Source organism: Bactrocera latifrons, unplaced genomic scaffold, assembly GCF_001853355.1.
Source record: "Bactrocera latifrons isolate USDA-ARS-PBARC rearing strain unplaced genomic scaffold, ASM185335v1 scaffold_19, whole genome shotgun sequence".
NCBI classification, from domain to species: Eukaryota; Metazoa; Arthropoda; class Insecta; order Diptera; family Tephritidae; genus Bactrocera; species Bactrocera latifrons.
In genome coordinates this window covers 482,754-505,263 of record NW_017535407.1, presented here as the reverse complement: position 1 = coordinate 505,263, position 22,510 = coordinate 482,754, and the positions used below count along the sequence as shown (strand labels likewise).

The 22,510-nt window shown below is 34.2% G+C and overlaps 1 protein-coding gene across 1 annotated transcript; it reads left to right on the top strand.

Moving 5' to 3' along the window:
- Positions 1-15,371: 15,371 nt before the first annotated feature.
- LOC108967542 lies at positions 15,372-20,282 on the top strand. The gene is made up of 3 exons (XM_018931029.1): positions 15,372-15,721; positions 17,952-18,084; positions 20,162-20,282. The coding sequence occupies exons 1-3, from the start codon at positions 15,547-15,549 to the stop codon at positions 20,268-20,270; spliced, it is 417 nt and encodes a 138-aa protein (XP_018786574.1). The 5' UTR covers positions 15,372-15,546; the 3' UTR covers positions 20,271-20,282.
- Positions 20,283-22,510: the final 2,228 nt, after the last annotated feature.

The window sequence follows — 22,510 nt, the reverse complement described above, 5'->3', positions numbered from 1 at the left end:
TTGGAAAACCAGTTGAGTATATCCTTTTTTATATTTATATATTAGAGATTATTTAATTTTGTTCAAAAAAGAGAGTTTTATTAAAAATATATCAATCTCTTTATACGTCGCTGCTGATATGCCTAATTATATACCCCAATTGATTCCTAATTTGAAAAAATCGTTAACAAGTTCCGTGTATTGAAGACAAATGCTGCTGTATATCTGAATGTGTTCAAATAACTCTATATATGTATATACAAAAATCACGCGTCACGTGGTTTGTCCGCGATGGACTCCTAAACTACTCAACCGATTTTAGTAAAATTTAGCACCAAGCCAACTTAGCAGATGGGATGGTGAAAAACATTCATAACTAAAAATACAGTGAAAGCTGTATTAAGCGGACAACTCTATTAACTGGACAGCAAGACTGGTAACTAGACATTGAGAAAGCAGCCTTAAATTTGTTATTTTTTCCAATATAGTTTTTTTGTATGAACATATTCAAAAAAAAATTTTTTTTTTTTTTTTTTTTTTTGATTCCTATACCGGCAAAAACGCTTTCGCCTTTATTCGTAAACAAAATGTTCACTGTATTGAATAGTTTATGACATGAATAATAGTAGCCGGATCCACTAGTTGTTCTTTAATATTAGAAAAAAAAAACTGTTTTATTCAATCAAAGAGATTATCTACATACATATATGGCTATTGCTTTGAAAGACAGAAGAGACGAAACCATTTATTATTTGCATTAAAAGTCTTAGCTTTGTTTGTATGAGACCGAAAATAAATGTCTGAATTTGGCTTTGTTACGATATGACGGCCCAACAAACACATACTTAGACAGATTATTAAGAAATGTCGAGTAGAGTATGAAGCTAATCGAGGTAAGCCAACGCAATGGCTCGATTTTGAGCGCAGACAAGTCAAGTGATTTACATGCTAAGCACGCACACATACGAATGTTGCGAGATTGAAATGCCGCAACGCATACTGAGACATAAACACAACTATACACTTATTATATTTCACATACAAACATAAATGAAAAAATACATATGCAGCAGAATTCATTTGACAATAATTTCATTTGTGTGAACTTTGCTGCTTTTGCATGTTTCTTTCTTTGCATGTACGTGTGTGTATGCGTGTCTACATATGCGTTATGCACATATATTTGACTACAGTACACATGAAATGCATATTTTTCAACTAATTAATGATGACAAGGGATTTGCGCTTGATCTGCTCGAAGCATTAAAATAATGTCGTTCAGTTTATTGTCTGCACATTAGCAATGCTAAGTTGTGTGGGTGTTATACAGACTTACGGCACGGTGATATGTATGTATGTGTGTGTTAGTGTGTCGGCATGAGTCAACAGTGTCAGTGACTTTGTAACGTTTCGCTAATCTCGCAGCCGATTGCAATTGTATTGCTTTTAATGAGTTGGCCAATGAAGCGCACTGCGCAAATGCTTGTGTGTGTGTGTGTGTGTGTTTTGTATGAGGATTATATTAAAATGATACATAGATCAGTGAATATATGAGGGCGCTGAAAAGCGATTTTACGCTTGCACAAAAATTAAATCAATTAAATTAATTCAATTATTTAATTTTTTGTATAAATCAATTATTAAATTGGCTTTGCTGCTCAACAAAAACTACAATTGGCGGGAAATCAGTGCTGTGAATGTTGCGTGGTGCCATTAATGACTTTAAGCGTGATGAAAATTTTAGAAAATAAGCAAACATTTTTTTGAAAAATTTAAAGATTTGACATAATTTATTTTACAATAAACATAAGTATGGAGATTTTTCAAAAAGCAATCAAAAAGTTCGGATGAAGCCGAGCATTTTATACACTCGTATGAATCAACGGCGACGAAACATTCTCGGGTATTGGCAAGACTTCATATTAAATAAGGAAAAACATTTTAAATCAGAAAATTAGTTAGAGTGTGAGTGAGTAGTGAGTAGTGAGGGAAACGGGAGGTAATGTCTTTGATATCATCACACTTAACGACTGTGTCGTTGGAGAAAAATTCAATATTTACTTTTGATTTTGACAATATGATAAAGAAAAAGTCGGTAGGAACTCTGATGGCAGCGAAATCGTAAGCATACAGTGTGTTCGAGAAACCAGAAAGAAAATAGGAGACACTAAAAGACTTGCCTTCTTATTGTATTTTGTATTGTGACTAACATCAAAAATAAATATTGAGTAAAGACAAACATATAAAAGCATTCATAAAGATAATAAAGATGAAGAATAAATGCTCATCCTCTCATTTCTTCGTTATTTCTACATTTCGTCACTTAAAATGCAAAGTGACTTAACATCACTTTTCACAAGTTTGCAGGTAAAAGAAAACCGACATAATAGAAATCACTCATACAGAAAGAAAATTTGGGTTTTGGTTATAAAATGGTTATATATTGGTTATGTATTGGTTATATTGGTTATGTATTGGTTATATATTGGTTATCTGAAGGCAGAAGTTTGAAATTTTACGTTATTTAATATGTAATATTATGTAGTGAATCGTAAGCAATAAAAGCCTCACTTTTGATTTTTTTATAGCGATATGTATGTGACTAGTTTCATATAAACTTGAAGGGTTTTGGAAATTCTCTGAATGATTGAGCAGCTTTTTCATATCAAACATATATATGTGAGAGTCCAAGGTCATCTCAAAGAACATAGTAATGTATTTATTTTTTTGTACTTTTTTGTAATTGCAAATTTTATTGTTGTACATACTTAGCTTGGCTTTTGATCATCAACACTGCTTTAAAATCAATGAAGCACCACTTAAAGCTACTTGCAAACACATCAAAGCAATGCTCACACATATCAAATAGTCACTCTTGTAAATCACCTCGAATTATTACAGCGTCGCCTTTAACTCTCCTTGTGCCACATATTTTACTCACAGCAACAATGATTTACCGAATACCTAGCAGCCAGTGCGAAAATGAATTATTTATTGTGTGCGCACAAATGCTTTGGCCCAGCAATTTCATTGCGAATAATCGACAACATGTAACTGAGATAAATCTCGACGCTTATTGTTATATAAATGTCTGCGAATTCGTTTTTATCGGGAATGTCTGTGAGTCACGATTAATTTGTGCGAGTTTTTGTTGAGAAATTTTGTGCAACATTGCCGAAGGACGCAGGATTTTTGTGTCACTGCACAGATGTATTGGAAGGTTTTTGCTCTTCACCGCCTTATCTGCTTACACAATTTGCCGGTGTACATGTAAGTATGTGTGTATAAGCATATGCACTTGGATGTGTACCAGTAGGCGCTTATGTGCTTTATGTGTTTATGGGCTCGGTCAGCGGGACGTGTCTGGGCAATCAGTGACAGCTGTGTGTTCGACATTCATGTTCACATAATCCTGCTGGCATCTAAATAATAAAAATAGAACATGGCAACTCAAATGCATATTTGTCAGACATGAGTGATATACTATGGTTTATTAATAAGACTACTTGGAACGTGCGAAAAGTGCTCTCCATTTGTGATTTATGATTTGAAATTGAAAATGCTTTCGATGAGAGTCGGTGAAGTGGCTTTTGGCGTTTCGAAATTCCGATTTATTATTATTGCAATATAAACGGAGTTCTTTTTAAGAGTTTTTGAAAAAAATTTTAGTGATTGGAAAATCGTCGAATTTTTTACTCACTGCCGTTCTGCAGGCTGGAGAAGCGTTCCCTCCATAATTTCAGCATGCTCAGAGTATAAGTGACCAGGTCACCTCTGGGGGTTCTACATGATTATGCTCCAGTCTTGAAACCTTTTGTCTGTCGCCGCAGTTTTTCGTAGAATTTTCGAGCATTGCCATTGTCGGTCAACTCGTCAAGTTCTTCGTACTCACGAATTTCGTCATCTCTCGCTTTTTGTCTGCAAATTCGTCTCGCTTCCCTCTTCAACACTCGGTATCTATACCATGCCGCTCGTGTTGTGATCGATTGTAACGCTGGGAGGTAGGCAGTATGATTTCTCTCCGCTGCAACACGGCACTGCTCATCGCCCCAGCTGTTCTTTTGCATTTTCCGAAAACCAATGGTTTCGGTTGCGGCTGTACGTAAGGAGCTTGATATGCACAGTTCCTTTTTGCCGAGTTGCTGATGAGTGCTGTCAGAGAGCAGGAGTACAAGACGAGTAGTAAATCATTCGGCTGTCTGTTGTGATTGCAGCTTTTCGATGTCGAACCTTACTTGTGTTCGTTGACGTGCGCTGCTCAGAGCCAGATGGTCCGATAAAAGATATTAGTACCTCTGAACATATGCACAGCTAAAACACTTAAGACGTGTCTTCTTTCTATCACAACATGATCGATCTGGTTGGTGGCTTTTCGATCGGGAGACAGCCAGGTAGCTTGATGATTTTTTCTATGCTGGATTGTAGTACTACAGATTGCCATATTTTGGGCCCCGACGAAGTCGATCAGCCTCAACTCACTTGGGGATGTTTCACCGTGGATGCTGAATTTACCGATTGCTGTGCCAAAGATACCTTCCTTGCCCACCATGGCGTTAAAGTCGCCAAGCACGATAGCGCTCATAGAAGGCATCTTTTGTCACATCGTCTTTCTCTTTCGTCGGGTTGTGAGCGCAAATCAGCGATATGTTGAAGAATTTCGCTTTTCTGCGGATTGTGGCTAGACGTACGTCTGCAGGAGTATGTATGACAGTACTCTGGTTACTAATATATTAATTTGCACGAAATTAAGCTATTTTCCGCTTAAGAGATTGTGACTGGATGGCGTATTAGAGCGAGGGTTAACCGAAAGTGTTTCCAGTATCTGCGAAAAGCTGGTTTAATGTGTTCGGGATGCCACTCTCCAGCGCTTGACTACTCTCTAGGTTTTGAAGACATGCCACTAAATCTATTATACGCTTTCTACTTAAAGGTAGGCTACAAATTTGGATTATTGATTGCCAGCCAACAAGCTACTTTAGTGAAATATATAAGTTTATGTTTTATACGCATTACTAATACTTTTTATTGCATTATTTACTTATTGCCAACATTGACTTAGATTGTTATATTGAAATCTTAAGCTAATTTTCTACAACTTTCTTTATTTGCATGGCCAACCACTCAACTACAATTTCCTCCGAGAAATGATATTGAAAGTTGTACTCATTCGCCATAAATTTAGAATTCAAACATAAGTATGAAATCACATTAAATAACAAAGCCGATTTCGATGTATGTACATATGTATGTATATCTCTACATATGTTATATAAACGTCTCTTAGTTGACAATATTCGATGCAAGTAACTCAAAGTGCCTGACAGTGTCTCACATTCATGACATGCATATGCATTTACAGTAAATAAGAAACTTTGAGTATATATTAACATATGACCGTAACAGTTTGCTGGCACTATGCAAACATTGCCAAACTCCAAGTATGTGAGTGCACATGTCGCAAAATAGTTTTACATGAGTTTGTTTTTTATATGGGATTTTCGCTATTATTTACAGATCGCCTGCAGAGCTCGAACTTAATAGCAAAATAATGAAATGAATTATTAGGGTCACGATTTTACTATACAAATAACTTGCGCAACAATGCGAGGCAACATGCTTATTTATTTATAGCAAAGAATTTGTGCTTACATGTGTTGTTCAACAAGCAATGCGGAAAACTTATTAGTATGGCATGCGATTTCAATTTAAGTTGTCAACCAGTTTTATACAGGTTCAGATGCATTTGGCATTTTTTACGACGAAATGTTCAATAACTTAATGGTTTTGGTTAAAATACAATTTAGTTTATTATAATAATTAATTTTAATGTAACAATAATATATAATAATATAAAATTTTTAATATTTTTTACCATTAGATAGTATAGGTATTGTGTCGATCTGACTCCTAATTATAAGAAATCAACCTTAAGGCTAATTGATGAGCTTCTCCCTTAAAAGTTGTGAATAAGTTAGCAATTTCCTTGAATTTTTTCTCATTTTAATATAAATAAGAGTTCTCAACCTCAAAAAATGCACCCTTTACTTGCTAAATTGGTATCTGTTATTACTATAATCATAACCATCAATTTTAGTCATATATTTAGTGTTGATAATGTACTAAAATAGTTACTTCTTCTTACGTAGAAATATTACTCATACGCCACCACCCACGTTATGAAATGTTACTTATACGCCAGGAACAAAAAAAATTTAATGGATAAAAACAAAAAACAAAAACCAAAAACTAAAAAAAAAAAACAAATAATTTATAATACCCTTAATATCTTACAGCATAAAATTGAATACAAATATGTTTAGCTTTAACTTGATATTTCAGTTTGTATGGCAGCTATAAGCTATGGTAATCCGTTCTCAACAATTTCTTCGGAGATTATGCCATCGACTTAGAAAATATTATATTCCACATTTAGTGAAGAAATCTCGTCAAATCGAAAATGTTTTCATACAAGGGTTTAATTTTGCTGGGTCAATTTGTATGGCAGCCATAAGCTATAGTGATCCGATCTGAAAAATTTCGCTAGAGATTATTTTTCTGCATAAAAAAATAGTCTGTGCCAAATTTCGTGAAGATATCTCGTCAAACAGAAAAGTTTTCCATACAAGGACTTAATTTTGGTTAAGGTGTTGGTATGACAGCTATATTCCGCAGTGGCCTGTTCTTAATAATTTCTTCAGAGATTATAGTGCGAACTTAAACAATAAACCATGCAAAATTTAATGAAGATATCTCGTCAAATAGAAAAGTTTTTCATACAAGGGTTTAATTTTGCTGGGTCAGTTCGTATGAAAGCTATATGCTATAGTATTCCGATCTGAACAATTTCTTCGAAAATTGTACAGTCGACATAGAAAATAATTTTGTGAAGATATCTCGTCAAAATATTTCGGGAATAAAAATTTTTTCATAGAAGAACTCAATTGTGATGATTTTGTTTGGCGCTATATCGCATAGTAGTTCAGTATCAGTGGTTCCGACATATATGCAGCTGCATTGTGGAAGAAAGTACGCGTACAAAACTTCTGAGTGATATCTCAAAAATTGAGGGTCTAGTTCACGTATATACAGACAGCATATACCGAGGTCAACATGTGAATCATTTATACAAGTATATATTCTATATAAGTCCACCGGCGTTTCCTCCACAAAGTATTGATTATTCTCAGCGATGTAAATTAACTCCCTCGTATCACTTGCTATTATTGATACTCATCTACACATACTACAACTAATCGGTTTAATGTAATATACTAAAATAGAAGGAATGCCAATGAAGTAGTATGCAAGCATTTTCTCCCTTAGCTTCACTGCAACATCAAATAGCTGAAGGCCTTGATTGTTATTTGAGTAAATATTCATGCCCGCAGAATTTACCATTTTCTCTAATATTTTCCTTCCAACAGTTTTCGGCAAGCTTTTAGTTTGCGTTTGAACTATCCGTAATGTAATGCTTTGAAAAACAAACTATTAAATATGCTCGCGGAGAGGATGGAAATTAATGAACAATGTGTAGTCGTTTCCCGTAGCCACATTATAAGCGATTTGTTATTTGTTCTGAATCGATAATAAAGCCTTACTTTAAATTTAATCGAAATATCAGATCTAAACACTGACGACCTGTCCCATTTAAGAAAAAAAATTCGATGTGTGATACCTTCAAGTTTCTGAACCTTTCAACGTGTTCACTTAGCAGTAGAGACAAACCATCCAGTTACTAACGCACTTTTTCTGTACGTTCTGTATATACGTATGTACTATAAAGTTCCCCAAACAATGATCTCTCAGTTTTTTAATATTTTCAAAAATCGAACTTAGGCGGACTAAAATAAGATCAAAGTGGGTAGTTGGGTAGCATTTAGTCCATTTTAGGATATTTTTGATCGTAGAAACAAATATTGTACAATATTTTCTAATAGAAGTTTTTTCAGATTTCATTGACGGGGAAGATCGAGAGCAGCGGTTGACGACTTATTTTAAACGCAGGTAGAAGAAGAATTAATAATTAGCTACCTCTGTCGGTTGGGGAACCATGCTTTCGTACTTGCGATCCAACTGCTTGCTGGATCTATTCAGATTCTAACCACTGTTATGAGCAAACAAAAAAGTAAGTCTTTGTTCATGATTTTCAAATTGTTAACTTATTCTTCAAAATCTATGTCGTCACTTAAAAGTACCTCAATACACTTGAGAAAACATTTTTCGCAATCCTCGAAACAGTTTAACAACTTCTGTAATAGCCTTCAATGCACCTAGCAATTAACGTTTAATGTCTTCAATTGTCTCAGAACGGTCTACACGGAGCGGTCGTTTTAGTTTGCTAAATAGCCAGAAGTTACACGGAGCTAAGGAATACGGAATTTTGCACGATATTGATTTGACGAATAACTGAGGAACAATCTAGGCAGTATACGACGGTGCACTATCGTGGTGCAAAAGCCAAGATTAGTCAGCCCATAATTCCAGCTTCTTTTCACGAATAGTCTCGCTATAGTAATGGTCGTTGACACTTTGGCCGACGGAAGGAGTTCGAAATACACCACACCGCGACCTTCGAAGAAAACTGTCAACATAAACTTTTTGAGCTGCTTCGACATGATTTCTTCGGCTTCTGCTCACCTTTCCCGCGATATTTGCAGATTTATTTTCCTTTTCCAGGTCGTAAACATGGATATAAGACTCAACGTCAGTATTAATACGATTCTTGATACATTCCTGGTGGTCGGAAAGAATTGTTTCACAGACTTTAAGGTGACGCTCTTTTTCGAAAAAAGTTAGTGATTTAAAAACCAATCGTGCTTTCACTTTCCTTCGGCCCAAGAGATCCTTCAAAATGATTTTCACTGATCCTTTCGATATTCTGACGATACCTGTAAGATCTCTGATTGTTAATCGTCCATTCTCAAGCGCTAATTCCTTTGTTTTATTAACGTGTTGATGTTCAGTTGATGTACATGGCCGTCCTTAACGTGATTCGTCGTTAACGCGTACTGCACCCACCGCAATTTGTACCAATCAAAAAATATTGCTCGAGGCAAACCTTTACCACCGCAGTCATTTTTGAACATTCCACCAAAAATTTGATTCCGCAAACGAAATTGAATGGAAGTTGTTTATTGAATTATTTCACTCATCGTAAAAATCGTCGATTGCATTTGATTTCACTTCAGAATGACAAGAGTATACCAAACACAAATAAATATTTTGATGTGACATTTGGCGCAAATGTCACTGACAGTCATATCAACCTTGAAAAACAATATTCCGACCGAAATTGAATATAAAAATATTTTAATTTTTGTTTTTGGCTCACAGTTGCAGACATTTTTATTAAAAAATCAAAAATTTTTCTGTGCATTTGTTTTAGACGATTATATTCACAACCAGTTTTTTCCAACCAAAAAAGGGCACACATAATCTATAAATAAATATATAGGCGAGAACTTAAATTGCACAAATAAATGTTTAGGTATGAAAGCTTATAAAGGTTTCGATTGATAGATGACTTTCAGTATTCTCAGAAAAAGAGCAACAAGCAGAGTCTATTATTTTTTGAACAAAAGGGAAAGCTTGCTGCTTACTGTTACTTTGTTGAATTTTAATTAAAAATAAAGTAATTTGAAAATAGTTACGATAGTTACGATAGTTACTACCATATATCAACCGGCTTCCATGCCCCCTATTCTAACTTGTCCTTGCATTTGTTTACTACGCTGCCATGAAGTTGCATGCAACTTAACAACAATAAAAACACTGAACAACTGCAGTAAAAGCGACAACAATACAAGCAGATAGCAAATAATAATAACGGTTGTAAATATGCAACAAATAAACAAGCACGCTTTAAGTAACGGTAAATATGAAACAATGTAATCGTCAAGCACGAAATGAAATGTCAACTTATTTAACTAACAGTTTTGAAATTTAAGAGATGAAAAATGTCGAAACGAAAAAGCAACAATAGCAGTGCCACTCAATCTGAGTTAACTACAACTAAGAGAACAACTACAACTATAACAGCAAGTGAAACTACAATAACAACAACAAACAACAACAACTTCAACTGTAACTACAGCTATAACATCCACTTTCTGCTGCAGCCTTCTGCTTTGCACATTTTTCAAGTACCCCATTCACTTAGTGACTTTGAAAGTTGTGAGAGATTTTCACTGCCAATAAAGTAAACGTGCTCTTAAAACTAAGTGAAACAGGCGAAGCGCCCGCCAGCGCTTTATGATGACCCGAGCGCGTAAATTCCGCTACTACGGCGCACACTATTGGGTGGCTGAGATACTTGGCTCGCTTGCTAGCTAGCGCTTAGCGGTAAATTGTACACGTTAAAGTGAATTCCAGAGCAGACTGCGGGCATGCGTTGATGACTTTGTAAAAAATATTATCTAAACACTAAAGAGATGCCATAAAAAATCAGTTTTGTGTTATAAACGCTATTTGCTTTCTCTTTGTCTTCCTTTATGCATTTGAAGTGTCTTCTGAGCGTAATTTTGTACTATAGCAATGTGTTGCACAGTGTATGATAGTTAGTTGCACCTAATGGTTGTTTATAGCACTAAAAAATAAACGAAATAGATTTGGAGAGCTTGAACTTGCTGAAGCCTCAGCTTAGCCAAATTGGAACTCTCTTGAGCGTTATTTGACTTCGTTAAAGCTCTCTAGCTAGTCTTCGCTCAGCTCGTAGCTTAACTTGTCTCACCCTCTAACTTGGCTTCGAGCATCAAGCTTTGCCTACTCCTTAGATTACACTCGCTGGTGCCCATGGCTGACTTAATGAATGGGAAAAGCATAGATCAATTTGATAAGCCTTCCTAATCAAACCAGTCAGACATAGTTACATGATAATGTTGTGTCTCCCGCTACTGATAATTATTAAAATCAGTTGAGCACTTCACACTTAGCTCTTATGTGCTTGGACCAAAAATGGTTAATACGCGACGATACTTTCCTTAACCTTTATAGCATAAACCTATTAAAGAATTTTCAGACATCTGATAGACTTCATACCCTAATTAGTGGTCAATCAGTGTGCTATCTTATTGAATCTCAGACAAAATAATCATTACTTTCACTCATTTTTGAACAACTGTAACTTTTTTTTTCAATTTCCCCGAATTTAATTTGCCAAAACGACATCTATTGACGAAATACGAAAAGACTTTTTGTTCCGCTACCCACTACTATTGGGATATAAACCTTGAAATTCAGAGAGAATCTTTTGCTGACAAGAATATATGTCTATCAAATATAAGTTGTATCGAATCTATACTTCCTTTAGCCAATATTTGAGTTATCACGGTGAAAATTACAGCATATATTTTACTCATAACAGTATATCATTTTGCCTAAAATAGATAAAATTGGGCGAAAACTTGACTTAGATCCCATACAACTAATATTCGGATTTTCGAAAATCCGGCTGACTTTCCTCCATATAATCGGTGATTGTATATGAGGTACCTTAAAGAAACCCAGGCATGATAATAATCTTTATATATAAAAAATAAGTGCCACATTGTTTGTCCGCGATGGACTCCTCAACTACTGAACCGATTTGAGCACAATATAACACACTGTGTCCAGCTTGAACAAACTTAGAAGATAGGATAGTAAAAACTGTTCATAAATAAAAAAATACAGTGAAATATTATGCTCTATTAAATGGATGCGATATTAAGCGGACATCTCCATTAGCCATACACATTGGCCGGTCCCACAATTTGTTGACGTTTATGATGTATAATCTATTAAGCAGACTATATTAACTGGACAGAAAGGCTGGTAACCAGACATTGAAAACGCAGCTTAAATTTCGTTATTTTGTTCCTCAAACGTTTTCGCCTTTATTCGTAAACAAAATGTGTACTGTGTTATTAGTTTCTTATATGAATAATAGTATAAAATGTATACCACAGCAGCACATGGCCGGATCAACTAGTTAATGAATAAAATCGGGTTGATGCTACCCCAACACCTAATACTACATATGTATAATTCGTTTTTTTTTTTTAAATTATTTTACGGAATATGTGGGCCAGTATATTGTTTATAGTATATATATTTATACAAAATATAATATATATGTATATGAATATATAAAATTGCTTGAATTCTCTTCCTCTGATTGACATTTTACACCTTAAAGTATTTTCCTGCCATGATTCTTGCAAGTTGCAAAGGTATAAAATGTTCGGTTGCACTAGAACTTAGCCCCTCCTTACTTGTTTGTTCTATATTTAACTCGATTACCCACTACATAACCGGAAGTACGCTAAAGTTGTCGTAGAATTCAAATTGTCAAACTCTCTCCATTATTTTTCCGCTTTTCCTAGTTCATTGAATTCTAGTATCCTGTTAACTGCTCGCAACTGGAGTTCATTTGCAAACTTTTAATTATTGATAAACTTTTCACATTCGCGCAACTGCAACTACATTTGCATGGACAACAGCAAAAGAAATTAAAAATAAAAGAAATGCGATTTCCATAACAAAAATTCAAATACTTTTTGTGCATGTGGGAATATGGAAGTGCAGACATTTGATGGAATGCGACCGATATTGTAACCGGCTCAAAAATGTTTAGGGAAGTAATACATATTTTTTACAGCTCAGTCGTTAACACTTATACTCCTGAGAATTTAGAGAAATCCTTGATTATACTAATTTTCCATTCGTGGACTTTTATCAATAGTTTCAAGGCATCTAGTATATCCCTGACTTCTACTTAAAAAGTATCAAAAAAAGTTAGACACTTGAATTTATTAGTAAAACATAAAAGAAATGAGGCAAGCAATTTTTTCAATGGTGCCAAGTTTTGGTTCAGAGATTTTAAGCCAGATTTTTAGGCTAGGTTAGTTTGTTAGACTAATAAGCCATGCATATACCAGTTTTGGTTTTTAGCGATACCAGATAGAGGGCCATTATGTAGTACACGAGTGCTTGATTCCAAATGTAGCCAAGACCTTCTTCACCTGGTCTAACAAACGGAGTTGAAGTCTTCCTCTGCTTCCGCCGACTAGTACTTCGTCGAATACTCTCAGAGCTGCAGTGTTTCATCCATTCGGACGACATGACCTAGCCAGTGTAGCTGCTGTCTTTTAATTCGCCGAACTATGTCGATGTTGACAAATATCTCGTTCAGCAGACCGTTCCATCGAATGCGATACTCGCCGTTGCCAATACGCAAAAGAGCAAAAATCTTCTTCAGAACCTTTCTCTTGAAAACTCGAAACGCTTACTCATCAGATGTTGGCATCGTCCATGCCTCTGCACCATACAGCAGGACGGGAATTATGAGGTACTGTTAAGACTTTACTTCTCAATTGCTTAACCGGTCCGCAATAGCACCTATTGGCAAGAGTTGTTCTGCCTTGGATTTAAAGGCTGATACTGTTGTTGGTGCTAATGCTTGTTCCAAGATAAACGAAATTATCGTCGACTTTGAAGTTATGACTGTCCACAGTGACGTGGGAGCCAAGTCGCGAGTGCGACTGTTTGTTTGATGTCAGGAGATATTTTGTCTTGCCCTCGTTCACTGCCAGACCCATTTGTGTTGCTTCCTTGTCCAGTCTGGAGAAAGCAGAACACGGCGCGGGTGTTGAGGCCAATGATATCAATATCATCGGCGTATGCCAGCAGCTGTACACTCTCATAGAAAATAGTAACTTTCCTATTCAGTTCTGCAGCTCGAATTATTTTCTCCAGGAGTAGATTGAAGAAGGGTGTCACCTAGCTCGAATTCTCGTCTGGTATCGAACGCATCAAAGCGCTTGTCCATGTTGCAAAAACAGATTGTTTTGCGAAGCTGTCTTTTATCAGAAATACAATTGTAGGGAAGTTTCCGTTAGCTGAAACTGCTAAAATCAAATCCAGGTACTGCGTAAGGGTTGTGTGCACCTGTACTATCCGCCCAACTGCTGGCTAAATGAAGTTATTTCTGCAAAAATCAACACAGCCGCATTTCACCTCACATGCATAACGAATCCAACTGCAGAAAATTTAAGCCTGAGTGCATTTGAAATCACTCAAAAGTGCAACATTTCTAAAGTTCGCCTGCATCTCGCCTACCCATGTGTGTGTTCGCATGCCACTGCTAGCATAACCTCACATTCACTTACTTTTAAGTAAACACAGGGCACCTGCTGAAACGTGGGTCGTAAGCACATATGTTTATGTATCAATGCGTAGGTGTGTTTACCTGTGTGTGTGTGTGTGTCTCATTATGCAGCTCGCTGTTTTTGCACTTATCGCCACGCTTGATGACGACAGCCCACTATCAATGTCATTTCAATTACTCCTCCGCACACGCAGCAGAAAACAGGGGTAAACTTCAAGCGCCCACACACATACATATACTTACATAGTAGGAATAGATATGCGCTTATATGTGTGGGTATGGGTGTGCTTGGTAGTGATTCATAGTGTTGCCTGCCAGCCATGGATATCAGATCACACGTTCATTTCGCGAAAATTTATGCGCACTCTACACTTGATCTAATTTCGCGCCGAGCTACCCACACACACACAGACCTACACTCACATACATACACACTCGAACACTAGCATATTCATTCATTAAAAGCATATTTCACATTGAAAAGTAGTCAAAGCGCGGCGTCGCCGACAGTCGTTTGCCAGCTTTGGCGCGGTGGCTATGCCAAGCGCGCGCTCTTCGCGAAAGTAAGAGTGAGTGTGTGGTTGTTGTAATGAGCAGCGCTAACTGTTGACATGGCAAGCAGCAGAGATTCGCATACAATTTGCTATACAAATTGTGTTGCTTCTCGACGCTCCGATTAAATACATATATGTATATTTTATAGCGATGTTTATCTTAATTTTTTTTTTGTTTTTTTTTTTTTTGTTGCTGTTTTCGCTGCGGTTATTTTTAAAAATATCACACTTGCCACATCGGGTAGTAATTTGTACTTAAAACGCGGCGGGCTGAGTGGTTGTTCACCCTTGCTAACGAGCAACGCCATTATGTTTTTTGTTGTTGTAGCCGCTGTGTTGTTACCGTTGTAGCAATTACATTTGCGTTCATGGCGTTTAACAGTTGTAAATCGTTTCGCGGTTTTTGGATGCCACCAGCGAACCGCAGAAGCAGTCGTCGCCGCAGTTGGTTCGCCAAAGCACACACAACACCGATGTTGGCTGGAAATCGCTGCTCAGTACAGGGGTGGCTCTCGCTGTGCATAAATGTCGGAAAGGCGGTTAATGTGGTGATTCGCAGGAAGACACCTCCACACGCTGATAAATTCAATGTAGTGACATTCAACGCGTAAAAAAGTAGAAAAAAAAAATAATAATAATAATTTCAAAAAAAAAAAAATTCAAAAAATAAGAGAAAGAATTCTATTCCAAGATTAAAGCTTAAAACCTAAAAAACAAATAAAATAAAATACGGTAAAGTGTTATCAAAAAATTAATTACGGTGTGTTTATAACCACAGTGCATGCTAAATTCTAGTGCCCGGTATTTAATAGTGCGAAAAAAATCAAATCAGCTGCCGATATTTTCTAGTCTCTGAGTGTTCGTTCAATGGCGCGTTTGGTGATTTACTTTTTGCTCATAAGTTCGTTGTTCTTTTATAATGAAAATGCACGCTTGCTTGGTGGCGGTGGCAGCAGCGGTCTGGCGGCAGCGACAAACGGACATGGCAGCCAGCTGGAAGGACGTGATCGTCATCATCACGAGCGCGGTGGACATATAAGACGTAGGTTTCTGAGTGGTATAATATATATTGTCTATTCTTGTATTCTTGAATACAAAACATTTATATATTAGAAAATTTAAGCGAATATAGGTATGTAGAAAAAAAAATGGTTTAGCCAGCACCGATGCTAATGCCTCCAGGAAGTGATAATTATAAAAAAAATTGTTCAAAATCATTTTAGAAATTTCAAGAAATAATCGAGTGACATTTTTATAACAAAATATACGTCACAAAGTACTGTTGCCTACATCGAAGCCATGTTTGGGAAAAAGGATCGAAGTTTTGTGTTTTGCATACTTTTTATTTCTCCAGTCTTAAAAACCTGTTTTTCGAGTTGTTTAATAAATAAAGGGAGACTTGTAAGCAATTATGTAATTGTAGAAACAATTCCGAATTTGACTCAAGCAGCTCACGACTTCCGGTCCTTGACCAAGTATTCTCTGGGTAGAATAAGAACATCCGTTTGAAGTCGAGCTAAAGTGAGAAGGCGAATCATCCCCTGCATAGGGTTGTGCGCTGGCGTTGGGACCCGCCACGTAAAAAAACGCCCCCAATGAAAACGCAGCAACAGCCTCGAATCAAGAAGAAGAAACAATTACGAACTCATGTCCACTCATGTGCTATCCGTGATTTAAAATTTCAACCCAAACAAAAATATACGTTATAAAAGTTTTATCATAGGTAGACAACGTCTAACCTAGGGATTTATGTACTTTTCCCGTAAAAATATACGTTTCCACAAATTGCCGATGAGATAAAGGGATGTGTATGGGATGAGAACGTCCAATGAATTCGGGAACTACAATCTGAAAAATTTACAAATCAATTATTTTGACTATGCGAATAGATAAAACCTTGAAAACTAACTTTCGCAAACAAAATTAAAAAAAAATTAAAAATAAAAAATAATTTTTTTTTTTCGTTTTTTTTTTCGTTTTTTTTTTCGTTTAAAAATACCTTACAAAATTCCGTACTAAATTTGAAATGAATAGTTGAAAGACTTTTGCAGTTACTGACTATATGGTAGCTGCTTAGTTCAATAAGTTCAATCAGTTTATTTTGAAACGCATTTTTCATGAAATTATATAATTAGAAGCGATCTAAATTGATATAAAAAAAGATGTAGAGTTCTTAAAAAAATATATAAAAAACATATATTCGATATGGTTTACGAAAAATTTACAATTTTACAAAAATCATACACTTATATAAAAAAAAATTTTTTTGTTAACCTTAATTTTAGTTGTATTGAGGCCATAATGCCTTTCAAATGAATAATATGCGTAATAGACAAAATGGCGGCGGTTTGAACAGCAAGTATCGAACTTGGTCACTTTTCGAAAGTTTACGTAGAAAAGAATGGGAAGATAAAAAAAGTAAAAAAGCGGGATAGAGAATGGCGTTAGAAATGTTCTCTACAAATTGAACTAGATGTCTTTAAAACTCTTCCTTTCTAAGAAAAACACTGCACCAAAAAAATATAGATTTTTCAAAACCTTCACACTGAGATCATCCTTTAAAAAATTTGATATTTTGACGTGAGATTTTTGACTAAAAATCGGTTTTTTTCCGACAATTGGACTACTACAAACAGAACAAATAAATATATTCAAAATAAAAAATGTAGTATGTTAGGGAAATAAAAAATTAGCTTTTCAAGATAAAACTAAGAAACTCAGAATTTGGTTATGTGAATTTTTCACATAAAATGTGAAATTATGTTAAAAATAAATAATACAATCTACAAATCGCTTAAAAATTCAGCCTCACCTTTCTTTTTTCGACCTCATTTTTCAATCCACTATGAATTTCTTGAATTTCTTTTATCATTTTTAAAGTCTTCTGCACTGGTCTATAAAATAAGTTCTGATTACGAGTTGATTACTAGACAAAAATACAAATTTAGGTTTAGTTGTTACTATTAATTAAAACAATAACGAACTCGTTAATAGGAGGAGGTATGACATTTGCACGGACTTTTACTTGTAAGACTTCCGACGATCGAGTTTTAACTTAAAGAGCACAATCTATTTCGAACTTAAAAGTGACTTAATGAAAAAGACTTGTTAATTTAGTTTACATATATAAATATATTTTTTATTTGAAATCATCTACATTAATATCAGTGATAAGAGTGCAAAAATTATTGGGAAACACACACATTTAAGAAATAATTAAAAATAATATAAAACATAAATTTAATATAGATAATAGACATTTTGCCTTTCAGGTGACCTCAATCACTGTTGGCGTCGTTATGATGGCTATAATTTACAAAGCACAATGGTCAACAAGAAGGAGCAATTGAAGAAGCCTTACGGCATATTGTGCAACTTCAAATGTACTTGGTTCTTCACAATAAAGTAAGTCCATCAAATGATAAATACAAATCGAACACACCATATGTCTTCAATTATAGTAGCGGTAAAAAATAGTGAATATTAATTAAAGTAGGTAAGACAATAATATGTTGCAATAAAATAGCTATGTGGGTGTGATAGTAAATTATGTAGTAAAACCAAATACTGTAAACTAATTAATTTTGAATGAGTGATAATCCCTAATAGACAAACAACTGTATTTGTTGAATTCCTTAATATGCGTCGTTTTGGACAGAGAAATATTGCTTTCTCAATAATTATAAAAGATACATATTTGTCTATTTAAATTTATATTCTAAGAAACAATGTCAATTTAAATATTGCTTAAACTCGCAGAATTTTAATAACAGAATATACCTCAGAAACTGTGTTATAATCTTTCTGATCAAGCTTCAGACATCGTTGATACGAGTCGTATGTTTTCATGACTAGTTGCAAAGTGGTATTTTCCTAACTAGTTTAGTGAAATATCAAACTAGTCACGCAAAATAGTTTTGCTCTTCAACAGAATTTTATAAAGCAAACGCGTACATCAAAAGTGCTTAAACGTAAAAAAAAAATAGAATAATTGTAAGCTTTCTAGAGATGAAATACCAAACATTTGATATATTAGAAAATGACAAAAGCCGATAATTTTTGAAAACAAAAAAAAAATCATAAAAAGATAAACGCATAAACGGACGATCTGAGGTCGGGAAGACGAGAAGGAAGTGGTTACCAAAACGGTTAGCTCGATTTGCGGTAATATAAAAAAAAAACTAAGGTAGATAATAAAAAGATCTATAAAATTTTTAACGTATACCGAAAATGTATGCGAAAAATTCAAATAACCAAGTTTTTGCATTTTTTGGAAAAATATAAGCCAACTCTCTCCATTTTGAAGACAATAACGATTACTCTGTTTTTATGAGATTATTTCAAACTCAAATTTTAAAGCTAAAAAATATAAATTTAATAGGATAACAAGTTAGAAAGGGTTAAGTATGGGTGCCACCGAGTACTATTTCCATTTGCCTGAATCAAAGCCAAGGATCACCATAATTCACAAAAAAAAAAAAATCGGGTTGGAGAGATTTCGAGCTATGTATATTTCTATATATACTATATACATGCACTTATAACATTCACTGACCGACATATTCGCCAAAAGGTTTGTTAGAAAAACGAAAATCATTAGTATATAGTATATGGGAGTTGGGGATAGTAGTGACCGGTTTTTAGATATTTCTGTCAATACTGCATACCTTGAATATGCCACATATTAATAAAATATTCTCTGAGGTTCATTTAGGTAACATCGCTCAACATTTGGAGTAAAGTAACCCGGATGTTGTATGTTTCTTATATAGGAGTTAGGTCAACTTATCCACTTTAGACACAAAAATCACTGTTATCAGAAAAACTCGCACTCTCATTTTCCTAGAGATGACTTACATTTTGGCGGACAAATGTTCAATAAAAACACTTGGATGTTCGAATATTGTTGTTTTAAGTACATGCGACCTAAGGGAAGTATTGACATGACTCAAGACAAAGAAATACCATTGTCAGGATTATTCTTGAATTGCAAATATATGTGGCACATATTGATCGATATTTGCGGTAAAAAGTCAACTATACGCACTGGAGTCCACATATTTGGTACCTAGGGACTTGAAGAGTTTTATATGGATTTGGACAATTTTTGGTCATATAGTGGAATGCTCTAAAGAAATTAGGAAAACTCAAGGTTTTATTCCGTGATATGAATTGCTTCTTGTTTATACACAGGAAGGGAAAGCATCAAATGATAAATTTCATAATTTTATGCTATTTGGGAAGCAATCGTGATTGCAGCCCGGTTTTACCCATTTTTGGACTATAACATTAAAACTTCAGAGAAATAATATCGATTGTATATATAACCCAATATCTATCTCGCTTTGTTTTAGCTCATACATAGAACCATTATGTGAGCAAAATCATTGTACTCTTTTTTAAAAAAAAATTGCTTGTATATTGCATAAAATTGAAAACAAAAAATTATTTTAATAACATTTTTTTTATTTTCCCATTGCAGCTTTCCCACTTGTGAATTCATCTATGATTACAAACTTTCTTGCTACTTATTTACATCACTGCCGGATTGCACTACGGTAAAATGTACGCTTTTAAATTTTTTTACATAAACGCTAGTAACAATTTCATAGCTAATTATAGTTTTAATTATTTACAATTAAAATTAATTATTTTATTTTAAGTAAAANATTTAAATTAAAATAAATGTACATTTTTTAAACAAATAAATTAAATATCTTAACAAATTAATACGAGAATTTTGAATAAAAATTTAATATTTTTATAATATTTAGAAAAAATTAATGGTTTAAACAGTTCACTGGGCTAAAAGGTGTTTGGGAATTTTTTCTTTTTTTTCGAAAATGATTTTTTGTATAAGTTGTTTGGTAACTGGTGTTTATAAATCTTTATAATTTTTTCATATTTTTCTCCCAAATATAAGTGCCTTACTAAGCGTTGCTTAAGAATTTTTTCATAATTTTTTTTTTTTTTAAAACTATTTTTTTAGAATTAAAATCTGCAATTGTTACATATTATTAGTTTTGGAAATACCAAGAAATCTTCACCTTTTTTATTTGTGACTATACTATTTCGATAATATTTGCTTTATTGTCTAATTGTTCCGTTTCCACTCTCCATTCCTGCTGAGTCCTTCGCCTCTGCAGAACAATTTCTGATATCCTGTTGTTGTTGTTGTTGTTGCTTAAAGTACGCCAAGACAGCATCGCTGCTCAAAATAAAATATAATCAAAAATTCACTTGTATTTGTTTATTAACCCCTGTATATAATAAATTCGTCATTAAATAAATGCGCGCCTGGCAATGTTCAGTTCATATACATAAAAAAATATATAAAAAGCTAAAAAAAAAAAAAAAAAAAAAAAAAAAACAAGTAAATTGTATAACTGTTCATAATGTACAAACAAAATATGCCCTAGCTAGCCCACACTGGCTAATTTTCATTATTTTCATTGAGTCACCTGCAGCAGCACCGCAATTTCACTCAGCCTCAGCCGCAACAAGAGCGATGCGATGTTTTTAATTTCACTTTGTTTGTCATATTTCACTAAGTGATTTTACCACAGTGCTGACCCCTGAAAAAGTTATGCGGCTTTCAATGTCATTTCAATTGTTCGTGTTTCTTGTTTGCTGAGAGATTTACGGCATATATTGTGCATACATATATACAAATCATCTTATGTACAAACATATATGCATTCTCCCATGCAATATTTACAGGAATCCCTCTGTCATGCACATAAAAACACCAATGTAACATATTATATGTGTGAATAAGTAACGATAACACAAACACAAATACATACATACATACATACTTAAATAACTTGGTTGAAGGGGTTGCCACTAAATATTTTTATTTATTTATAAACAAACATGTATTTAATGGCGTAGTTTACCCAACAACACTTCTGCACTAATGTTTACCTGCAACACACAAACACACACACATCCCCACACATAGGAATGAAATCCATGAGCTTATTTGGTTAGCTCAGTTTGACATACTTAAAGGTATTTAAGTTATTGTTTTTGCTGAGCTTTTCATGTGCGAGGGTAGCTAGCGTCCGCTTTAGTGCTTAAAACAAATTGTTTCCAGCTGTGAAAAGTAAGAGTGACACATGGGCCCGTGCTGGTTATGAATGTACATACAAGAAAATAAAATAAAGTAAAAAAGTGATTTTATTAACTAAATTGCCGCAATGTCATGCTACACTTTCAGTGCATACATTGATAAATGCATATAAATATATACATATATATAAATATATGTAAATACAAACATAGAAAGGTTTTTGTGTACCATGACATGCTTTGTGGTTAAGTTGTGAGAATTTCTACGTTTGCAAGAGCGCTTACGATAGTAAATATCTATGCAAATATGGATATCATTGAGGTAATATGGACAAAGTATTTTGGAAAAATTGTAAGTTTCAATAAAATGAATGAATTTTTAATATATTTTTTTTTTTAATAACTTTAACTTAAATAAAATTTTCTCGCATGCTAGATTTTTCTTACTGGTAAAATAAAACTGTTAATTTCGAAAATGAAAGCTTTACTCCAAATAATAAATGCAGTCGACTATATTTTTATTGCTTTAATTTTTTATCGTATCGATAGTAAAATTAAGCATTTTTTTTTTGCGAAAACCATGTTTCAAATAAACTAAATAAAATTTGTTGAGTATTTCTTTATTGCACCTACTTTTTTATTATTTGCTTACATGATATACATATATTTTTGTCATGCTATATTTTTGAAAATTTATTTGCAAATTTTATTTTTAATTCAATTTAATAATTTCTGTCGAATATATTTTTAAGCTTTT

Coding starts and splice junctions, on each gene's coding strand:
- LOC108967542 (XM_018931029.1), top strand. CDS start 15,547: ATGGCGCGTTTGGTGATTTACTTTTTGCTCATAAGTTCGTTGTTCTTT. Junction 15,722..17,951: donor GCGCGGTGGACATATAAGAC/GTAGGTTTCTGA, acceptor TTTGCCTTTCAG/GTGACCTCAATCACTGTTGG. Junction 18,085..20,161: donor ACTTGGTTCTTCACAATAAA/GTAAGTCCATCA, acceptor TTCCCATTGCAG/CTTTCCCACTTGTGAATTCA.